Source organism: Pongo pygmaeus, chromosome 4, assembly GCF_028885625.2.
Source record: "Pongo pygmaeus isolate AG05252 chromosome 4, NHGRI_mPonPyg2-v2.0_pri, whole genome shotgun sequence".
Classification (NCBI taxonomy): Eukaryota; Metazoa; Chordata; class Mammalia; order Primates; family Hominidae; genus Pongo; species Pongo pygmaeus.
The window spans coordinates 74,608,204-74,626,727 of record NC_072377.2 but is presented as its reverse complement, the minus strand read 5'-3'; the positions used below and the strand labels follow the sequence as shown (position 1 = coordinate 74,626,727).

The 18,524-nt window shown below is 40.6% G+C and overlaps 2 protein-coding genes across 7 annotated transcripts in view; one reads left to right on the top strand and one right to left on the bottom strand.

Moving 5' to 3' along the window:
• Nucleotides 1–2,350, top strand: part of CCDC125 (coiled-coil domain containing 125) — a 69,921-nt gene extending 67,571 nt beyond the window's left edge. Inside the window, exon 13 of one of the 3 annotated variants that reach the window (XM_063664881.1) lies at nt 1,794–2,350. In XM_063664881.1, coding sequence (XP_063520951.1) covers nt 1,794–1,846 — 53 coding nt within the window. In that variant the 3' untranslated portion in view covers nt 1,847–2,350. The remainder of the gene's footprint in view (nt 1–1,793) is intronic. The other 2 variants (XM_063664878.1, XM_063664880.1) reach the window with 2 other exon arrangements.
• CDK7 (cyclin dependent kinase 7) overlaps nt 1–18,524 on the bottom strand; it is a 43,464-nt gene that overhangs the window by 7,683 nt on the left and 17,257 nt on the right. For 2 of the 4 annotated variants that reach the window (XM_054489838.2, XM_063664886.1), the window contains exons 3-9: nt 17,692–17,725; nt 15,469–15,536; nt 14,608–14,676; nt 11,971–12,081; nt 10,180–10,298; nt 7,861–7,960; nt 340–426 (exon numbers count right to left, since the gene is read on the bottom strand). In XM_054489838.2, the coding sequence (XP_054345813.1) occupies nt 340–426; nt 7,861–7,960; nt 10,180–10,298; nt 11,971–12,081; nt 14,608–14,676; nt 15,469–15,536; nt 17,692–17,725 (588 nt within the window). The remainder of the gene's footprint in view (nt 1–339; nt 427–7,860; nt 7,961–10,179; nt 10,299–11,970; nt 12,082–14,607; nt 14,677–15,468; nt 15,537–17,691; nt 17,726–18,524) is intronic. The other 2 variants (XM_054489840.2, XM_054489839.2) reach the window with 2 other exon arrangements.

The following is an 18,524-nucleotide window of genomic DNA, read 5'->3' as shown; positions in this document are numbered from 1 at the left end:
AACCCATTTTTGTCAAGGAGTGAAAGAACGTGCAACCCTTTTATGTTCGTAGTGTGCGTATAAACTCCTAACATGACTTTACAATCAATTGTTAATAGTGATTACCCTGAGGTCGGGATTACTGGGGTGGGGGGAAAGGACTACATGTATACAAGAGGTTGGATAGTATATCACAATTGTAACTTCTTACTTTATATACTTTATCATTTAAAGTGTTCTGAGTACATATTATAATGAATGTCTTTAATATTCACGTGACAGCACTATATAAAGTATATGACAGTTTAAGAACTTTACAGAGTCCTAATTACATTTCAAAGAAAATGCATAAAGGCTTACTGGCCACTGTTCCTCAGTTGGTGTGCCCAAAGTTTCAAATATTCTTGTTAGCTGATCAAGGTCTGAATCTCCTGGCAAAAAAGGAACCTGAAAGAAAGTAAGAGGGAGACTTTTCAAGGTGGGTTTTTTTTTTAATTTTTTTCTTTTTTTAGAGAGACAGAGTCTCGCTCTGTCACCCAGGCTGCAGTGAGTGATGCAATCCTGGCTCACTGCAACTTCCTCCTCATTTCAAGCGATTCTCCTGCCTCAGCCTCCCGAGTAGCTGGGACTGCAGGGGCATGCCACCATGCTTGGCTAATTTTTGTATTTTTAGTAGAGATGGGGTTTTGCCATGTTGGCCAGGCTGGTCTCAAAGTCCTGACCTCAAGTGATCTGCCCACTTCGGCCTCCCAAAGTGCTGGGATTACAGGCGTGAGCCACCACGCCAGCCTTCGAGGTGGGTTTTCTTTTCTTTTTTTTTTTTTTTTTTGAGACAGAGTCTCGTTCTGTTGCCCAGGCTGGAGTGCAGGAGTGCAAGCTCCGCCTCCTGGGTTCAGGTCATTCTCCTGCCTCAGCCTCCAGAGTAGCTGGGACTACAGGCGCCCGCCACCACGCCTGGCTAATTTTTTTTTTTTTTTTTTTTTGTATTTTTAGTAGAGATGGGGTTTCACCGTGTTAGCCAGGATGGTCTCGATCTCCTGACCTTGTGATTTGCCCGCCTTGGCCTCCCAAAGTGCTGGGATTACAGGCGTCAGCCACCACGCCTGGCCTTCAAGGTGGTTTTTGATACCTATTAGACAAATAGTATAAATTTAATAAGAAAAACTTAAAAACTCTGCAACAAATATTGAAAATTTAGTACGAAGTGTATTGGGTATGTTATTAGATCCTACCACTGCTAACCAACAAAACAGCACCTTTACTATCCATTTTATTCACTCCAAATTTTAATAAACACTCTCCATATAACAGGCACTATCTATGCTAAGCCTCAGGAATTCAAAGAGGAAAAGGAGACATTCCCTGCCCTCCCCTTAGGTGGAGGTGGTAAGCAGTACTGATACACATAAACAAGCATTTACAATTCGGTGTGTTGAGTAAGTACAAGATCCTAGACCACATCGAAAGAGCACCTAACTTACTCTAGATGGGTCAGGAGTTCAAGACCACTCTGGCCAACATGCTGAAACCCTGTCTCTACCAAACATACAAAAATTAGCCAGGCGTAGTGGTGCACGCCTGTAGTCCCAGCTCCTCAGAAGGCTGAGGCAGGAGAATCACTTGAACTGGGAGATGGAGGCTGCAGTGAGCAGAGATGGAGCCACTGCACTCCAGCTTGGGCAACAGAACAAGAATCTATCTTTAAAAAAAAAAAAAAAAAAAAACCTAAAAGGATATTAAATAATATTACAACTATTTTTAGACATGCTAATTTTCTTCTTAAACCCAAAAGGATTATCTTTTGTTTTTTGTAGGGCACCTGTACCCTCACTTTGCAGGCCAAATTGTGGACAAGTTTGTAATTTAAACAAATTTTAAGAATTGGTGTGCTTTTCACGTATGTTTACTGCGGCACTATTCACAATAGCAAAGACTTGGAACCAACCCAAATGTCCAACAATGATAGAGTGGATTAAGAAAATGTGGCACGTATACACCACGGAATACTATGCAGCCATAAAAAATGATGTGTTCATGTCCTTTGTAGGGACATGGATGAAATTGGAAATCATCATTCTCAGTAAACTATCGCAAGGACAAAAAACCAAACACCGCATGTTCTCACTCATAGGTGGGAACTGAACAATGAGAACACATGGACACAGGAAGGAGAACATCACACTCTGGGGACTGTTGTGGGGTGGGGGGAGCGGGGAGGGATAGCATTAGGAGATATACCTAATGCTAAATGACGAGTTAATGGGTGCAGCACACCAGCATGGCACATGTATACATATGTAACTAACCTGCACATTGTGCACATGTACCCTAAAACTTAAAGTATAATAATAAAATAAATTAAAAAAAAAAAGAATTGGATTGGTGTGCTTTTGTATGACGTAAAAATGAAACTAAGCTGTCTGATGTATGGATTTCACACTCCAATTTGAACAAGCCTATGTAAAAGACATTTATGAGAAAAAGTAGGAAAATCTGAATACAGACTTGATTTTATTATGGAATTAATGTTCACTTTTTTCAGATGACAATGGTATCGTGGTTATGATTAAAGAATCCTTATAGATGGCCAGGTGTGGTGGCTCACTCCTGTAATTCCAGCACTTTAGGAGGGTGAGGTGGGTGGATCAATTGAGGCTAGGAGTTTGAGACCAGCTGGTCAACATCACAAAACCATTTTTACTAAAAAATACAAAAACTAGCCGGGTGTCATGGTGCACGGCTGTAATTCCAGCTACTTGGGAGGCTGAGGCACGAGAATCGCTTGAGCCTGGGAGGCAGAGGTTGCAATGAGCTGAGATCACGCCACCGCACTCCAGCCTGGGCGACAAAGTAAGACTCTGTCTCAAAAAAAAAAAAAAAGGAATCCTTATAGAGAAAAATACTAAAGAAACATGGATAAAATTACATGTTTGGGATTTGTGGCAAAAATATCTAGTGTGGGAGAGTACTGATAAAATGGATCATATGTTGAAACTATTGAAACTGGTTGATGAGTATAGATAGAGGCTCATTTTACTAGTCTTTGCTTTTGCATGTTTGAAAATATCCATACTAAAAAAACTATTTTTCCCTAAAGAAAGAACTGCTTTGGGATTTAAGCTGTGCATTTAAAATGTCTTATTTGTATTAAATACATGAACCTTGTTAAAACACTAAATAGTACTAAAGACTTATAATAAAAATTGGTTCTTTGACCCATCATCTCCCTCTCATTTTTGATAATTACGTAACTTTTGCTCAGTGCAGAGCCAAAATTAAGATTAATTCCCTTTCTTATACAATTTGGTTTTCCTAAAGGTAATGATTTCCTAGCCCTCTGCCACCAACTCCTAATGCCTGCTCTTTGGCAACTTGGTTTATATAAAAGCTAAATATTCCAGTTATTAAATATCAATTTCTATATGACTAAACCAATCATATCCATCGGTTCCTTTTTTTTTTTTTTTTCCTGGAAGCCACCCCTGCTGAAGTCCTCACCCCACCTGCTCCAATCTGGACTAGCTACTCTCCAGGCCTGATGCATACCTGCTTTCCCAGAACTTTCCTTCACTATTAAATGAGAATTTGAATTGCCTTTTTCCTGTGTTGAATCTTACGTTCCCTGCATCTCATGTCTTCCTGTTGGTTTACTCTCTGCAACCTCTGCCTTGTGGGTTCAAGCACCTCAGCTTCCTGAGTAGCTGGGATTACAGGCGCCCGCCACCACGCCCAGCTAATTTTTGTATTTTTAGTAGAGACCGGGTCTCACCATGTTGGCCAGGCTGGTCTCAAACTCCTGACCTCAGGTGATCCACCTGCCTCGGCCTCCCAAAGTGCTGGGATTATAGGCATAAGCCACTGCACCCAGCCCTAAACTTTTTTTTTGAGACAAGGTCTGTCTCCTCTAATTCGGTGTGAGTTTTTCGGTTGTTTTTCTCCTGTGCTGTCTCTGTACTAGCTCAGCTCAGCTCAGCTCCCCAGCCTTCGCCCCTGCAGCCTCTTCAGCCTGCTGACCGCAAGTGTGCCTTCTAAAGGCCCCAAATGCCCTATACACACCAGGTGGAAAGCACGGAAGCGCCTGCAGAGCCGAATTAAAGGTGAACCCCAGCCTGCTGCCCAGGCTGGAATGCAGTGGCACAAACGTGGCTCACTGCAGCCTTGACAACCAGGCTCAAGCAATCCTCCCACTTCAGCCTCCCAAGCAGCTGGGACTACAGGCATGCACTACCATGTCTGGCTAATTTCTTGATTTCTTTTTTTCTTTTTTTTTTTTTTTTTTGATAGTGTCTTGCTCTGTCACCCAGGCTGGAGTGATGTGGCACGATCTCACCTCACTGCAGCTTCAAATTCCCAGGTTCCAGTGATCCTGACACCTCAGCCTCCTGAGTAGCTGGGAAAACACGCACTCAATACCATGCCCGGCTAATTTGTATATTTTTGGTAGAGACAGGGTTTCACCACATTGCCCAAGTGGGTCTGAAACTCCTGAGCTCAAGTGATCCACCCGCCTTGGCCTCCCAACGTCCTGGGATTACAGGAGTGAGCTGCCCCGCCTGGCCTAGATGTAAATTTCTGATGTAACAAATTGTAGTTACCCTCAGAGCTAACTGAAAATATGAACAGGCAAAGAATTCTAGGTTGAGCATCATATTCCCTCACAATGTGAACACTTCCAGATTCCAGTGCTGCTGTTGAGAAGGCTCATGCCATTCTTTTTCCTAATACTTTATTTTCTTTTCTATGTATGCTGCTTTTCTTCTCTGTGGAAATAAAATATTTTTCTTATCCCTTCATATTCTGAAATTTCACAACAGTGTGTCTTGGTACAGGTTTTTTTTCATGTATTTATGCAGAGCCTTTAGAATTTTTTTTTGAAAGTTTTCTTTGTAATTTTCATAATTGTACTCTTATTTTTTTTATTTTTTAAGACGGAGTCTCACTCTGTCACCCAGGCTGGAGTGCAGTGGTGCGATCTCGGCTCACTGCAAGCTCCACCTCCCAGGTTCATGCCATTTCTCCTGCCTCAGCCTCCTGAGTAGCTGGAACTACAGGCGCCCACCACCATGCCTGGCTAATTTTTTTTGTATTTTCAACAGAGACGGGGTTTCACTGTGTTAGCAGGATGGTCTCGATCTCCTTACCTCGTGATCTGCCTGCCTCAGCCTCCCAAAGTGCTGGGATTACAGGCGTGAGCCACCGCGCCTGGCCTTTTTTTTTTTAGACGGAGTTGCACATTTGTTGCCCAGGCTGGAGTGCAATGGTGTGATCTCCGGCTCACTGCAACCTCCACCTCCCGGGTTCAAGCAATTCTCCTTCCTCAGCCTCCCGAGTAGCTGGGATGACAGGCATGTGCCACCAAACCCAGCTAATTTTGCATTTTTAGTAGAGATAGGGTTTCTCCATGTTGGCCAGGCTGGTTTCAAACTCCCAACCTCAGGTGATCCGCCCACCTCGGCATCCCAAAGTGCTGTGATTACAGGCATGAGCTACTGCACCCAGCCTCATAATTGTACTCTTCATGGCACTTTTAGTCTGATGATTCACATCTAGCAATGCTTCACTATTTTGAGATTTCCTACCCTCCATTTTCTTTGTTTTCTCTTGGTACATTCCAGAATAAATCCTGGATCAATCTGTTAATTTTATCTTTTCTCTACTATAGTCCATCTATCTTTTTATTGAGACAGGGTTTCACAGTGTTATCCAGGCTGGTCTTGAACTGCTGGGCTCAAGAGATTCTGCCTCAGCCTCGCACATAGCTGGGACCACAGGTGTGTACCACTGTGCCTGGCCATCTCTTCATCTTTTGATTTTACTTAATGAAAGAGTTTTGCAGCTTACTTTCCCATTCCTTTTCACTGCTTTTGTTTGCCTTTGGCTATCTTCTATTTTTAATAGTTCAAGTATCTCTTATTTGATTGTTCCCCTTTTAAAAAAGTATGGTGTGCTTATTCTATAGATGCAGTATAATCTCTTAGATCTCTGAAGATTTGAAAAGGGGGCTGGGGGTGGTGAATTTTCTTCTGCTTTGGTTGTTTCCATTTTTTCCAAGTTTCTTTTTAATTTGTTTCAGTCTGCCTTTCATTTTGGAAGTATTCATTACTATCTGAAGAGTCTTAATAACTATCTGATGATCGCTGGCTAAGCATTCATATGGGCAACATTTCTACCTTTTCAATTGAGCACAGGAACAGCTTAAAATAGGACAAAAGGTATGGCAGAAGAGTACAATTCTTTAGTCTGAATGTAATTTTCCTTATAACTTTAAAGATGATTCCAGCAACAATGCCAATGGCTAATAAATTTCCAAGTATGACTGTTAACAGGTCCACAATCTCTAATCTGTCTACTCTCAACTGCTGTCTCTCTTCACTTGCTTTCTCAATGGAGTGATCAGTCATAACATTAGGGGCTATGGAATTCTGTTTTCTTCTTGGCCATGAATGGATTGTGGTGGTTGATAAATTCTCAGTGTGAATTTCTGGTATACTCTGTGTTCAGGTAAGTAGCAGAGTTATCACGCCAGCTGATTCACAGGACCCCCCGTTAACACTGTGAGTCCCATATTGCCTTCCAAGTTTGAATGTGTGTGTTTCTTCTACAAATGCCCATTGGGTAAGTTTCTCAAAATGATGCACAGAATTTACTTTTTTTTAAGAGATTGGGGTCTTGCTATATTGTCCAGGCTTGCCTCAAACTCCTGAGTACAAGTGATCCTCCCACCTCAGCTTCCCAAGTAGCTGGGACTATAGGCGTGAGCCACCACTATGCTTAAACTAAACATTTTTAGTTTAATGTTTTCCTCTTTGGTGTATAGAAGTTGTTTTCTGTGTTCAAGGAGATAAAAAAGCTATTCAATCTTGGTTTGAATTTCTTTAAATACATATGGCTTAAGGAGAGGGAGAGCAGGGGTCGGAATATGGACAGAAAAAAACTCCTAGCTTCAGAAGGATTCCCCTGTATCCCTTTACCTTCATCATTCATAAGGGCTAGTCTTTCTGGAGATCTAAACTTCATAGCTAAAGAGAAGTTTCCAAGTCAGCATCTTTTTCTCTGGTGAGGGGAAGCAGGGGATTTTTTTACTGTAAGATGATGGTCTCAGTCACAGAAATGCTATAGTAACATTGTATCTATTCTGTTTCAACAGAACTAAAATAATGGTCTCACACAAGGTTTAAGTTATACAGAGTAGTAGCTGCAGTGGTTGGTATTATACATCTCCTAAAGCGTACTTAAAACAGCCCCAAACAAAAAACCCCTCAGGAGGACAAAAGTTTATCTGAACGTATTTAGTTGTTATAGAGATACTGCCATATTACAAGTGAATTTCTATGTTCTGAAGTATAAAACTATCTACAATAAAGTTCTTATTGTCCTAAATGGAAGATATTCTCATTTCATATTAACATTAAAAAATGCTGCATTTGGCTTTTTAAAAATTGGACTATTTGTAGGCTTTTTGTTGTAAGGACATTGGCAGGACAAGAATTCTTTTTTCTTTTTTTTTTGAGATGGAGCCTTGCTCTGTTGCCCATGTTGCCCAGGCTGGAGTGCAGTGACACAATCTTGGCTCATTGCAACCTCTGCCTCCCAGGTTCAAGCGATTCTCCTGTCTCAGCCTCCCGAGTAGCTAGGACTACAGGCACCCACCACCACACCCAGCTAATTTTTCTATTTTTAGTAGAGATGGGATTTCACCATGTTGGCCAGGCTGACTTCGAACTCCTGACCTCAAGTGATCCACCTGCCTCGGCCTCCCAAAGTGCTGGGATTATAGGCGTGAGCCACCATGCCTGGCCTAGGACAAGAATTCTTATACAAACTATAAGAACAAATAACTGCAACAACAATATTCAAGTGTGTACATTAATTTAGACTTACCCTTAGAAGTAACTCTGCTAATATACAGCCAACAGCCCACATGTCCACACCTACACCATACATCCTAGCTCCAAATAGTAACTCAGGGGCCCGATACCACCTAAAGAATAAAAAGAATTAGTATCATTTTAGCATGAAATTATCATAGCACTTCTATCTCTAGAGATGAACAATCCTTGTCTGTTTTTAAAGCCAATCCCTTACTTTAAGGACTAGATACCATACTCTTTCATGAAGTTTTAAAGTAACACTCTAGCAGTTCTCTCCCTTTTTCTCCTACAGCATCAGTCTTTTGTTTTCTACTAGACTTTTCCCAACAATGTACAAACATACTAGTATTTTTCCAGTCTTAAACATCTCTGGACCTTACCTCCCCTAATAGGTGCCTCCTCATTCTCTGCTTTGTTCAAAGAATTGTCTATTCTTACTGTCTCCAATTCCTTTTCTTCCATCCTCTCTTAAAACCTTTTCAGGCCAGGTGTGGTGGCTCACGCCTGTAATCCCAGCACTTTGGGAGGCCGAGGCGGGCAGATCATGAGGTCAGGAGTTTGAGACCAGCCTGGCCAACATAGTGAAACCCGTCTCTACTAAAAATACAAAAAATTAGCTGGGCGTGGTGGCGGGTGCCTGTAATCCCAGCTACTTGGGAGGCTGAGGCAGGAAAATTGCTTGAACCCGGGAGGCAGAGGTTGCAGTGAGGAGAGATTGCGCCATTGCACTCCAGCCTGGGCGACAGTGCCAGACTCCGTCTCAAAAACAAAACAAAACAGCACACACACACACACAAGACCTTTTCAATCAGGCTTTCATCCTTACCATTCCACCAAAACTGCTCTTATCAAGCTTATCAGTCATGTCCACACTGCTAAATCCCATTGTCAATTCCCAGAGTCTTCATCTTAATTTGATTTACCAGCAGCATTTGATTTACAGACATAGAAAATATGAGAAACTGGTAGATAAGAAAGCTCTGTTAACAATGCTCTTGTACACAGGTCCCTGTTTCTATGAGTTCCTGAATGTTGAGCTTAACAGCTCTAGCAATTACATAAACAATTACTCACATCCCCTACTTCTTACTCAGGGCTTAGGTGATTTATACTCAGTGACATCTATTTGGAAGAAGGTGGCAAAATAATTTAAAATAGAGAATTTGGGGCCAGGCACAATGTCTGACACCTGTAATCCCAGAACTATTGGAGGCTGAGGTGGGAGGATCGCTTGAGTGCAGGACTTTGAGACCAGCCTGGGCAACATGGCGAAACCCATCTCTATAAAAACTTTAAAAAATTAGCCAGCCATGGTGGGGCATGCCTGTGGCCCCAGATACTTGGAAGGCTGAGTGAGGTAGCAGGATCACTTGAACCCAGGAGGTCAAGGCAGCAGTGAGTACTGTTTGCACAACCGCACTTCAGCCTGGGCAACAGAGCGAGATCCTGTCTCAAAAAAGAAAAAGAAAAAATACAGAATTTGAAAATCTTTGCAGATCCTTAAAACGGTCTTGGAAATTAACAAAATGCCACTGGGACAAAAATTATAAAATCTATCATTCCTATTTAATGTGATTTTCTGTTTTTTCACATCAAAAATACAAATGGAAAATATAATTACCAATATGAAAAATTCAAATATCAAACATTGCTCTGTTTAGAGAATTTTCATTTACATAGGACACAGAATCAGCACTGACCAACATAATAAACATGGGACCAATAAATCAGATGATTAGGTAGAAGAATATCCACTGAAATTCTAGATTATCTAACTAAAATGTAAAAGTATAAATCGTTCCCATTTACAAGGTAAATATCTTAGGATTGAGTTAGACTCTGTTTGAAAAGGGACTATGTATTTTTTCATCATGGTAAAGTACACCTAACATAAAAATGGCAGTACTTTTTTTTTTTCCTGAGAGAGAGTCTTTCTCTGTCACCCAGGCTGGAGTGCAGTGGCGTGATCTCAGCTCACTGCAACTTCTGCCTCTCGGATTCAAGCAATTCTCCTGCCTCAGCCTCCTGAGCTAGGATTACAGGCGCGCACCACCATGCCCAGCTAATTTTTTTGTATTTTTAGTAGAGACGAGGTTTCACCATGTTGGCCAGGCTGGTCTCAAACTCCTGATCTCGTGATCCGCCTGCCTTGGCCTCCCAAAGTGCTGAGATTACAGGCATGAGTCACCGCGCCTGGCCAAATGGCAGTATTTTTTAAGAGGATATCTATCAACAATGATTCCTTAACTCTGCCAAGATAGTTCAGAGAAGCCAGTTGATGCTCATTTCTGATCAACCTCCTGCACATGTAGCTTTAAGGGATTCTTACCTGGTTACAACCTGATGTGTATAAGCTCTATTGGGGCTCCCAAAAGATTTGGCCAGGCCAAAATCTGCCAGTTTTAGAACTCCATTTTCATCTAGCAACAAGTTGTTTGGTTTCAGATCCTATATGATGGAAGTTTTAAACAAATAAGCAGGGTAGGGGAGAACACTGTAGTGCTACATTTAGTTGGCATAACTTTAAACTTAGCAAAAACAAGGTAACACCTGAAATCTAAACAATCAATTTTTTTCCACTGATATAAAATCCCATCAAAGCAAAATTGGATTAGTTATAATATAATATATAACCTTGGTAAGGAACTTAATTTCACTAAGCCATAATTTACATACTTCATAGAGTTTCTGTGAGGATTAAATCTGATATTTTCTGTAGTCTAGTGTAATAACTGGCTCATAGTAGGCACTAAATAAATAGTTCCTACTATTAATTTAATAATAAATATGAACTTTCATAATATACATTTGTTAATGTATAAGAATGAGGATGACATTCTTCAAAATCTATGCTAAAAAGACATCAGCAATAACCTAAGAGGGATTCCAAACTTATGATATGAGAATTACTAGTTATAAATTATATATTCTTAGCTACTTATCTAAAAAGCTAGGTAGCTAGCACCTACCTAGCTAAATTATCAGCTTTGTTCTAAAAGCTGAATGTTCCCACTATTTCATAAACTGTATTTTGTACCTTGAATTTTAGAGCTACAAGAAACATTACTTTTCTAGTATTTTGGCATTGTATGAGTTAATCCAAGACCATTACTATATTTTTTCCCCACAACAACATTGTGGCACAAAGAATACTGAACTTAAAGCCAAAAGACTTATTTTTTATTTTTTTGAGACAGGGTTTCACTCTGTCACCCAGACTAGAGTGCAGTGGTGAGGTCTCAGCTCAGCTCACTGCAACCTCCACCTCCTGGGCTCAGGTGATCCCCTGACCGCAGCCTCCTGAGCAGCGGGGACTACAGGTGTGCACCACCACACCCAGCTAATTTCTGTATTTTTTGTAGAGACAAGTTTTCACTATATTGCCCAGGCTGGTCTAGAACTCCTGGGCTCGAGATATCTGCTTGCCTCAGCCTCCCAAAGTGCTGGGAACACAAAAGTGAGCCACCATGCCTGGGTCAAAACCTATGTTTTAATACTCTGTCCATTATCAGCAGCCAACCTTGAAAAAAAATATAACCATTGCAGGTCACTTAGCAACTTAGCTCTTCATCTATTAAAAAATGAGGGGGCCGGGCGCAATGGCTCACGCCTGTAATCCCAGCACTTTGGGAGGCCAAGATGGGCGGATCACAAGGCCAGCAGATCGAGACCATTCTGGCTAACATGGTGAAACCCCGTCTCTACTAAAAAAAATACAAAAAATTAGCTGGGCGTAGTGGCGGGCACCTGTGGTCCCAGCTACTCGGGAGGCTGAGGCAGGAGAATGGCGTGAAACTAGGAGATGGAGCTTGCAGTGAGCGAGAGATCGCGCCACTGCACTCCAGCCTGGGTGACAGAGCAAGACTCCATCTCAAAAAAAAAAAAAAAAAAAAAAAATTGAGGGACTGGATCTCTTCCAGTTCTAAATTCACAAAGTAATATGGAGTCCTCACAGCACCAACTGCTGGAACAGGTGAAGGGAACAATATATAGGAAAAAGATGGGATAAAACGGTCAGCTATAAATTCATTGTTAAACAATTTACATATTCAGACCATTATGTACCAAATTGGCTATATAAAACTTGACTAATATAAAGAAGCAGTATTAAAAACCTTACCCTATGTAGGATCCAATGTTGATGTAAATATTCTAATCCTTGAAGAGTCATCAACATGTAGGCTTTGATATGTGATGGTGTCAGCACAAGACTATTATCCTTTATTATAACCTGTAAAGCAAGTATACAATATACAGGTACCCTTTATTATTTCAAATAAACTCTACCACATAAAACAATTTACAGACTTAAAATGTAAGTATCAATACAGGAGACTCTCAAGAGAGGTTATCTAAGTTTCCTCAGGAAGCCCTGTCAGAATCTCCAGAGTTAGATGGGTAGGGAGAGCATTTCTGGTTTGAAAAGAAAGCAGTGCTTTGTCCTCTACTGCTTTCGCATGAAAGTAGCAAACACCTGTTGTTTCTGCTTGCGTCTTCTGACAATAGCAGTTAGTGTTCCTTTGGGAAGCCATCTCTTCTCAGCTTAGTCCACATGGTTAAGGTAGGACTGAGTCAACCTAAGGCCTCCAGAGGTAGGCACATGACCCAGGCATCCCCATTATCACACTGCAGTCTCCCGGCCAAGTGATTGGTTCAGGGATACAAGCCAAGTCAATCAATCAGGCCAAGTACTTGTGCTAGAATCAAAGAAAAGAAAGCACTTTCGTTCCTCAGGTATTATTAAACTCTACAAACATATACCTAGAAGCATCTGGAACACCATATTGAGAACTGTACACATGAAGAATGCAACAGAGAAGAAAACGGAGCTGAGTTAAAGTGTAAGACTGAGTTTTGATGGCATTATTTATGAGCTGTGCCTAATGTCAGTTTATTCTAGATTTATCAGTTAGGAACTAAAAGTTCCCCTTTTTTTAAAATCAGATTTAAGGTAAAGCATACCCTTTCTAGTGTATAGTTCCATGAGTTTTGACAAATGCATCCAGTCATGTAACCACCACTATAATCAAAGCATAGTTCCGTAACCTCCCAAAATTCCCTGAGGCCCCTCTGTACTTACTCCTTTCCTTTACCCCAAAGCCCCCATAACCGCTGATCTGGTTTCTGGTTCCTTTCGTTTTGCCTTTTCCAGAATATCATATAAATGAAATGATTCAATACATAGTTTTTTTAGCCTGGCTTCTTTCACTTAGTATAATGCATTTCAGATTCATCTATGTTGTTGCATTTATCAATAGTGTGTTTCTATTCCTGAGTAGTATTTCAGTTTGTTTGTACAGTTAGAATGAGGGATGTTTGGATTGTTCCAGTTTTGACAATTATTAATAAAGCCAAACATCTGTGTACCAACTGAATTCTGGCATACATTTTTGTTTCTTTTTTTTTCTTTTTTCGAGATGGGAGTCTCACTCTTGTCACCCAGGATGGAGTGCAGTGGTGCAATCCATAGCCTAGTGGTGAGTCCATAGCCTATTGTGATAGGTCCCTCCAGCATCAATACCATTAGTATTGTGATCTATAACAGCATCACTAATATTGTGATCGATACCACTAATCAATAATCTTGTGATCTAGCAATACCACTGCTAGGTATTTATCCAAAAGAAAGAGGCCGGGCACGGGGGCTCACGCTTATAATCCCAGCACTTTGGGAGGCTCAGGCAGGCGGATCGCCAGAGGTCAAGAGTTTGAAACCATCCCGTCCAACATAGTGAAACCCCGTCTCTCTATTTTAGCCAGACATGGTGATGGGTGCCTGTAATCCCAGCTACTCAGGAGGCTGAGGCACGAGAATCACTTGAACCTGGGAGGCAGAGGTTGCAGTGAGTTGAGATCGTGCCACTGTACTCCAGCACAGGTAACAAAGCAAGACTCTGTCTCAAAAAAACAAAACAAAAACAAACAAACAAACAAAACTTGGCTTTCAGAAGAATGACATTACTCTGATTATATGGAAATAAGTTTCTTTATTTTTTAATATAATTTTTAAAGTAGAGACAGGATCTCACTATGTGGTCCAGGCTGGTCTTGAACTCCTGGGCTTAAGCAATCCTCTTGCCTTGGCCTCTCAAAGTGCTGAGATTACAGGCGTAAGTCACTGCACTGGCCAGAAATAAATTTTAAATTCTTATAGGTTGCTGGGCATGGTGACTCACACCTGTAATCCTAGCACTTTGGGAGGCTGAGGCGGGCAGATCACTTGAGGTCAGGAGTTCAAGACCAGCCTGGCCAACATGGTGACACCGTCTCTACTTAAAATATAAAAGTTAGCCGGGCATAGTGGCACCTGTAATCCCAGCTACTTGGGAGGCTGAAGTGAGCAAATCACTGGAACCCAGGAGGTGAAGGCTGCAGAGAGCCGAGATCACGTCATTGCACTCCAGGCTGGGTGAACAGAGTGAGACTCCATCTCAAAAAAAAAAAAAAAGAAAAGAAAAGCAAAAAAATCTTATAGGTCTAATGCTCATTTCTCCAAAAATGACGTCAACTAGCTATGGGAACTTAGAAGGCAGCAATGCCAATGAAATCCAAATCTTTGTGTGTAACACTGGGAATATCACTAAATGATTAGAAGAAAATAACTCAAGAGATCCTTTTGACTCAGAGTACATCCAAATTTCAACAAAATTAAGCTTTTTTTCTTTTACTACAGTATCTTCTTAGGTAGAAAACAAATATTTAGGTTCTTGTTTGATAAACTGGGACAAAGGAATTTCTCCAGGAATCTTAGTCTTACCTCTAGATCAGTTTCCATAAAATCAAAGACAAGGCTAATATTAGATTTATGTCCAAAAGCATCAAGGAGCTGCAAAGTTAAAAAATTAAAATGTGATTCACTATTTAATACCTGACAGTATCATAGCAACTGAGGCAATTTTTAAAAATTTAAAAAGCATTTAAACTGTTGGTAATTCCCTATAAAGCTTAAATCATTTGATTAAATTTGACATTTGTCCTTTTTTGGACAGTACTAAAGGAATTAGTATTTTGAAGCACAAAAATATTAAATTTTACTTAAAAAAAATACCCAACCTCTTTCCCCAAATATTTGGAGTTAGAATTAAGAAATTAACTAACGAAAACTTCATTCCAGTCTCCAATTCAAAAGAAAAGTCCCAAATGTGATTTTTAAGAAATCCTCTAAATAACAGCAGCTATCACTGAATGAATGGATACATTTTCTATGGTAGGCAATATTCCAGATACTTTACATCTTTTCAATTGGCTAGTCTCACAACTACCCTATGAGGCAGGGACTCCGGGGAGTTGTGAGTGAACACACTCAAGGTCTCACACAGGCAGAAAGAAAGGTTTTGAATTCAGGTTGACACCCTCAGCCACTATATGCTAGAGCTCCCTAGACTTCAAAATTATTTCCGACAAAATTAGCCTACATGTCAAATATTTCATTTATTTAATCAGTGGTATAGTTTTAAAGACGATGCCTACCAAAACAACTGGGATAGAAAATGTATTTCCTTTAAGCTTCTGCAAGGCTCATCTAGAACAAGTCATCTTGCTGAGCCTTTAATCAACATCCATTATATCAAGAAAAGGCAGAGTTCCAAATCCCAGTAACAGTTTTGATCATACTCACACCAATTATATTTGGATGACTTAGCTCCTGTAATAATTTTATCTCTCTTAAGGCGGTTCTATTTATACCTATATAAAAAGGCAAAGCAAAAAGTGAATAATTCTGAAATCTCAAACCTTACAAACACTTCTTTTTTTTTTTTTTGAGATGGAGTCTCGCGCTCTGTCGCCCAGGCTAGAGTGTAGTGGCGTGATCTCGGCTCACTGCAACCTCCACCTCCCAGGTTCAAGCAATTCTCCTGCCTCAGCCTCCAGAGTAGCAGGGATTACAGGCACGCGCCACCACGCCTGGCTAATTTTTGTATTTTTAGTAAAGACGGGGTTTCACCATGTTGGTCAGGCTGGTCTCGAACTCCTGACCTCGTGATCCACCCGCTTTGGCCTCCTAAAGTGCTGGGATTACAGGCGTGAGCCACCGCACCCAGCCCAAACACATATTTTTAAAGAAAGGTTAGTAATCTCAGAAAATAGTGAACACTACACACAAAAATAAGGGCTACTTTGACACTTTTTATGTCAAATCTGTTGTTCTTTTACATTGCTTTATTTTTATTTATTTATTTTTTCTGAGATGGGGTTTCACCCTGTCAGCCAGGTTGGAGTGCAGTGGCATGATCTCGGCTCACTGCAGCCTCCACCTCCCAGACTCAAGTAATTTTCCCACCTTAGCCTCCCGAGTAGCTGGGACCACAGGCGTGCGCCTCCACGCCTGGCTAATTTTTTGTATTTTTGTTAGAGACGGGGTTTTGCCATATTGGCCAGGCTGGTCTTGAACTCCTGAGCTCAGGCGATCTACCCACCTCACCCTCCCAAAGTGCTGAGATTACAGGTGTAAGCCATGGCACCAGGCCTATATTGCTTTACTTTTAAAATAGCTTAACAAAGACTATGACAAATGGTGAAAAAAATTTCACTTTATCTATATCAGGATCTGAACACCACTACTAGACTAACAACATATATAAGTGTGCAGCATATAGGTGATAAGCTTCCCTACTCTTGCCCTACAAATATTAGTGGCATATTGTTTGTGCTAAAAGCAAACTAGTGATAAGATAGTATATTTTCCAATACAAATGACAGATTTCAAAATTAAAAATTAGATACAGGCCGGGCACGGTGGCTCGTAATTCCAGCACTTTGGGAGGCCTAGGTGGGCAGATCACTTGAGGCCAGGAGATCGAGACCAGCCTGGCCAACATGGCAAAACCCCATCTCTACTAAAAATACAAAAAATTGGCTGGGCATGGTGGTGTGCACCTGTAATCCTAGCTACTCAGGAAGCTGAGGCAGGAGAATCGCTTGAACCTGGGAGGTGGAGGTTACAGTGAGCCGAGATCGCGATACTGCACTCCAGCCTGGGCAACAGAGCATGACTCTGTCTCAAAAAAAATAAACAAAATAAAAATAAGATATAGTATTGGCATTTACACAGACAATGGGTCTCTTTTGTAAGAGCTATTTTATGATGACTCCTAATAAATAAGACTTTGGAAGAAAGTTTAATGAAATCTTTTCCTCATGTATCTATTCCATAGTAAGCTTTATGTACTTTCATGAAAATGTATCCTGAATTTTCAAAGTAATTAGAAACTCAGAAACAGAAAAAACAATGGCTTGTAACACCTAAAACAGTAACGAAGACAGAAAGACAAACTAATTAAGCTTGCTGCCTTCCATTTATGTGGGTGATCTGGAATGTTTCTCTGAATATCCGGTAGGTAAAAATCACCAAATACTCCTTCTCTATGCTGAGTCTATCTTTACTCTTTGGGGACCCTGCAGTACCTCTATCCAGAACCATTACTAACTCTTATTAATTCATACTTTGCTCGTTTCTTCAGTGAGAATGAAAACTTTATGCTGGGCATGGTGGCTCAAGCCTGTAATCCCAGGCACTTTGGGAGGCCGAGTTGGGAGGATAGCTTGAGGCCAGGAGTTTGAGAGAAGCCTAAGCAACACAGCCAGACCTCGTCTCTACAAAAAATAAAACATTAACCACAAGTGGTGGCACATGTTTACAGCCCTAGCTACTCAAGAGGCTGAGGTGGGAGAACTGCTTGAGTACAGAAGTTTGAGGCTGCAGTGAGCTACGATTGTGTCTGTGTACTCCAGCCTGGGTGACAGAGCAAGACCCTGTCTTTTTTTTTTTTTTTTTTTTTTTTAAAAAAAAAGGAGAAAACTTTTCCTATCTGTCAGATTACATATTACATGAAATACTTACCATCTTTAGCTTCTGATCTATGTCCAAGTTTGATCTGATAGAAAGGGAAAAAAACCCAAATATATTTAAAATGTGTTAAAATATTTAGAATCAATGAATAATGTGTAAATATTTCAAATACTTCGCCACAGAAAAAAAAACAATTAGCAACCGATATGTACCTACTAGGCAAAAAGAGAGTAGGAATCATGATCAGAAAGATACAATTAACAATATAAGAGAGAATCAAATACCTACCCTTGTCCCTTAAGTTTCTGAACTACACATTCAAATAATAAAATTAAGAAAAATCTATTTTACCTTTTCAAGGTTCAATGTGGATCAAATAACTAAGGGTATCCTGATTAAAAATAAATATGTAACTTCAAATTAGCCTACTTGAGAGGAAAGATACAGAAAATAACATGCTGTATAGCTGGTAATAAGCCCAATAATATGCTCTTAGACACCACATTTTTCAAAAAGCAAAATTACAAATTGTGATGGTTAAAATGTTGTTACTCTGAATAAACATAACAAATTACATTAACAGGTTTAGTCTTACACAAAATAAATTACCTGGGTAAAGAACATTCTCTCACTGTTTTTTTTAGAAAACTGTCAGTAATCAAGAAAAGACTGGCGGGGCGTGGTGGCTCACACTTGTAAATTCCAACACTTTGACAGGCCAAGGTGGGAGGATCGCTTGATCCCAGGAGTTTAAGACCAGCCTGGGCAACATAGCAAGACCTTGTGTCTACTAAACATTTTTTAAAATTAGCCAGGAGTGGTGGCACGTGCCTACAGTCCCAAGTACTCAGGAGGCTGAAGCAGGAGGATTGCTTGAGCCCAGG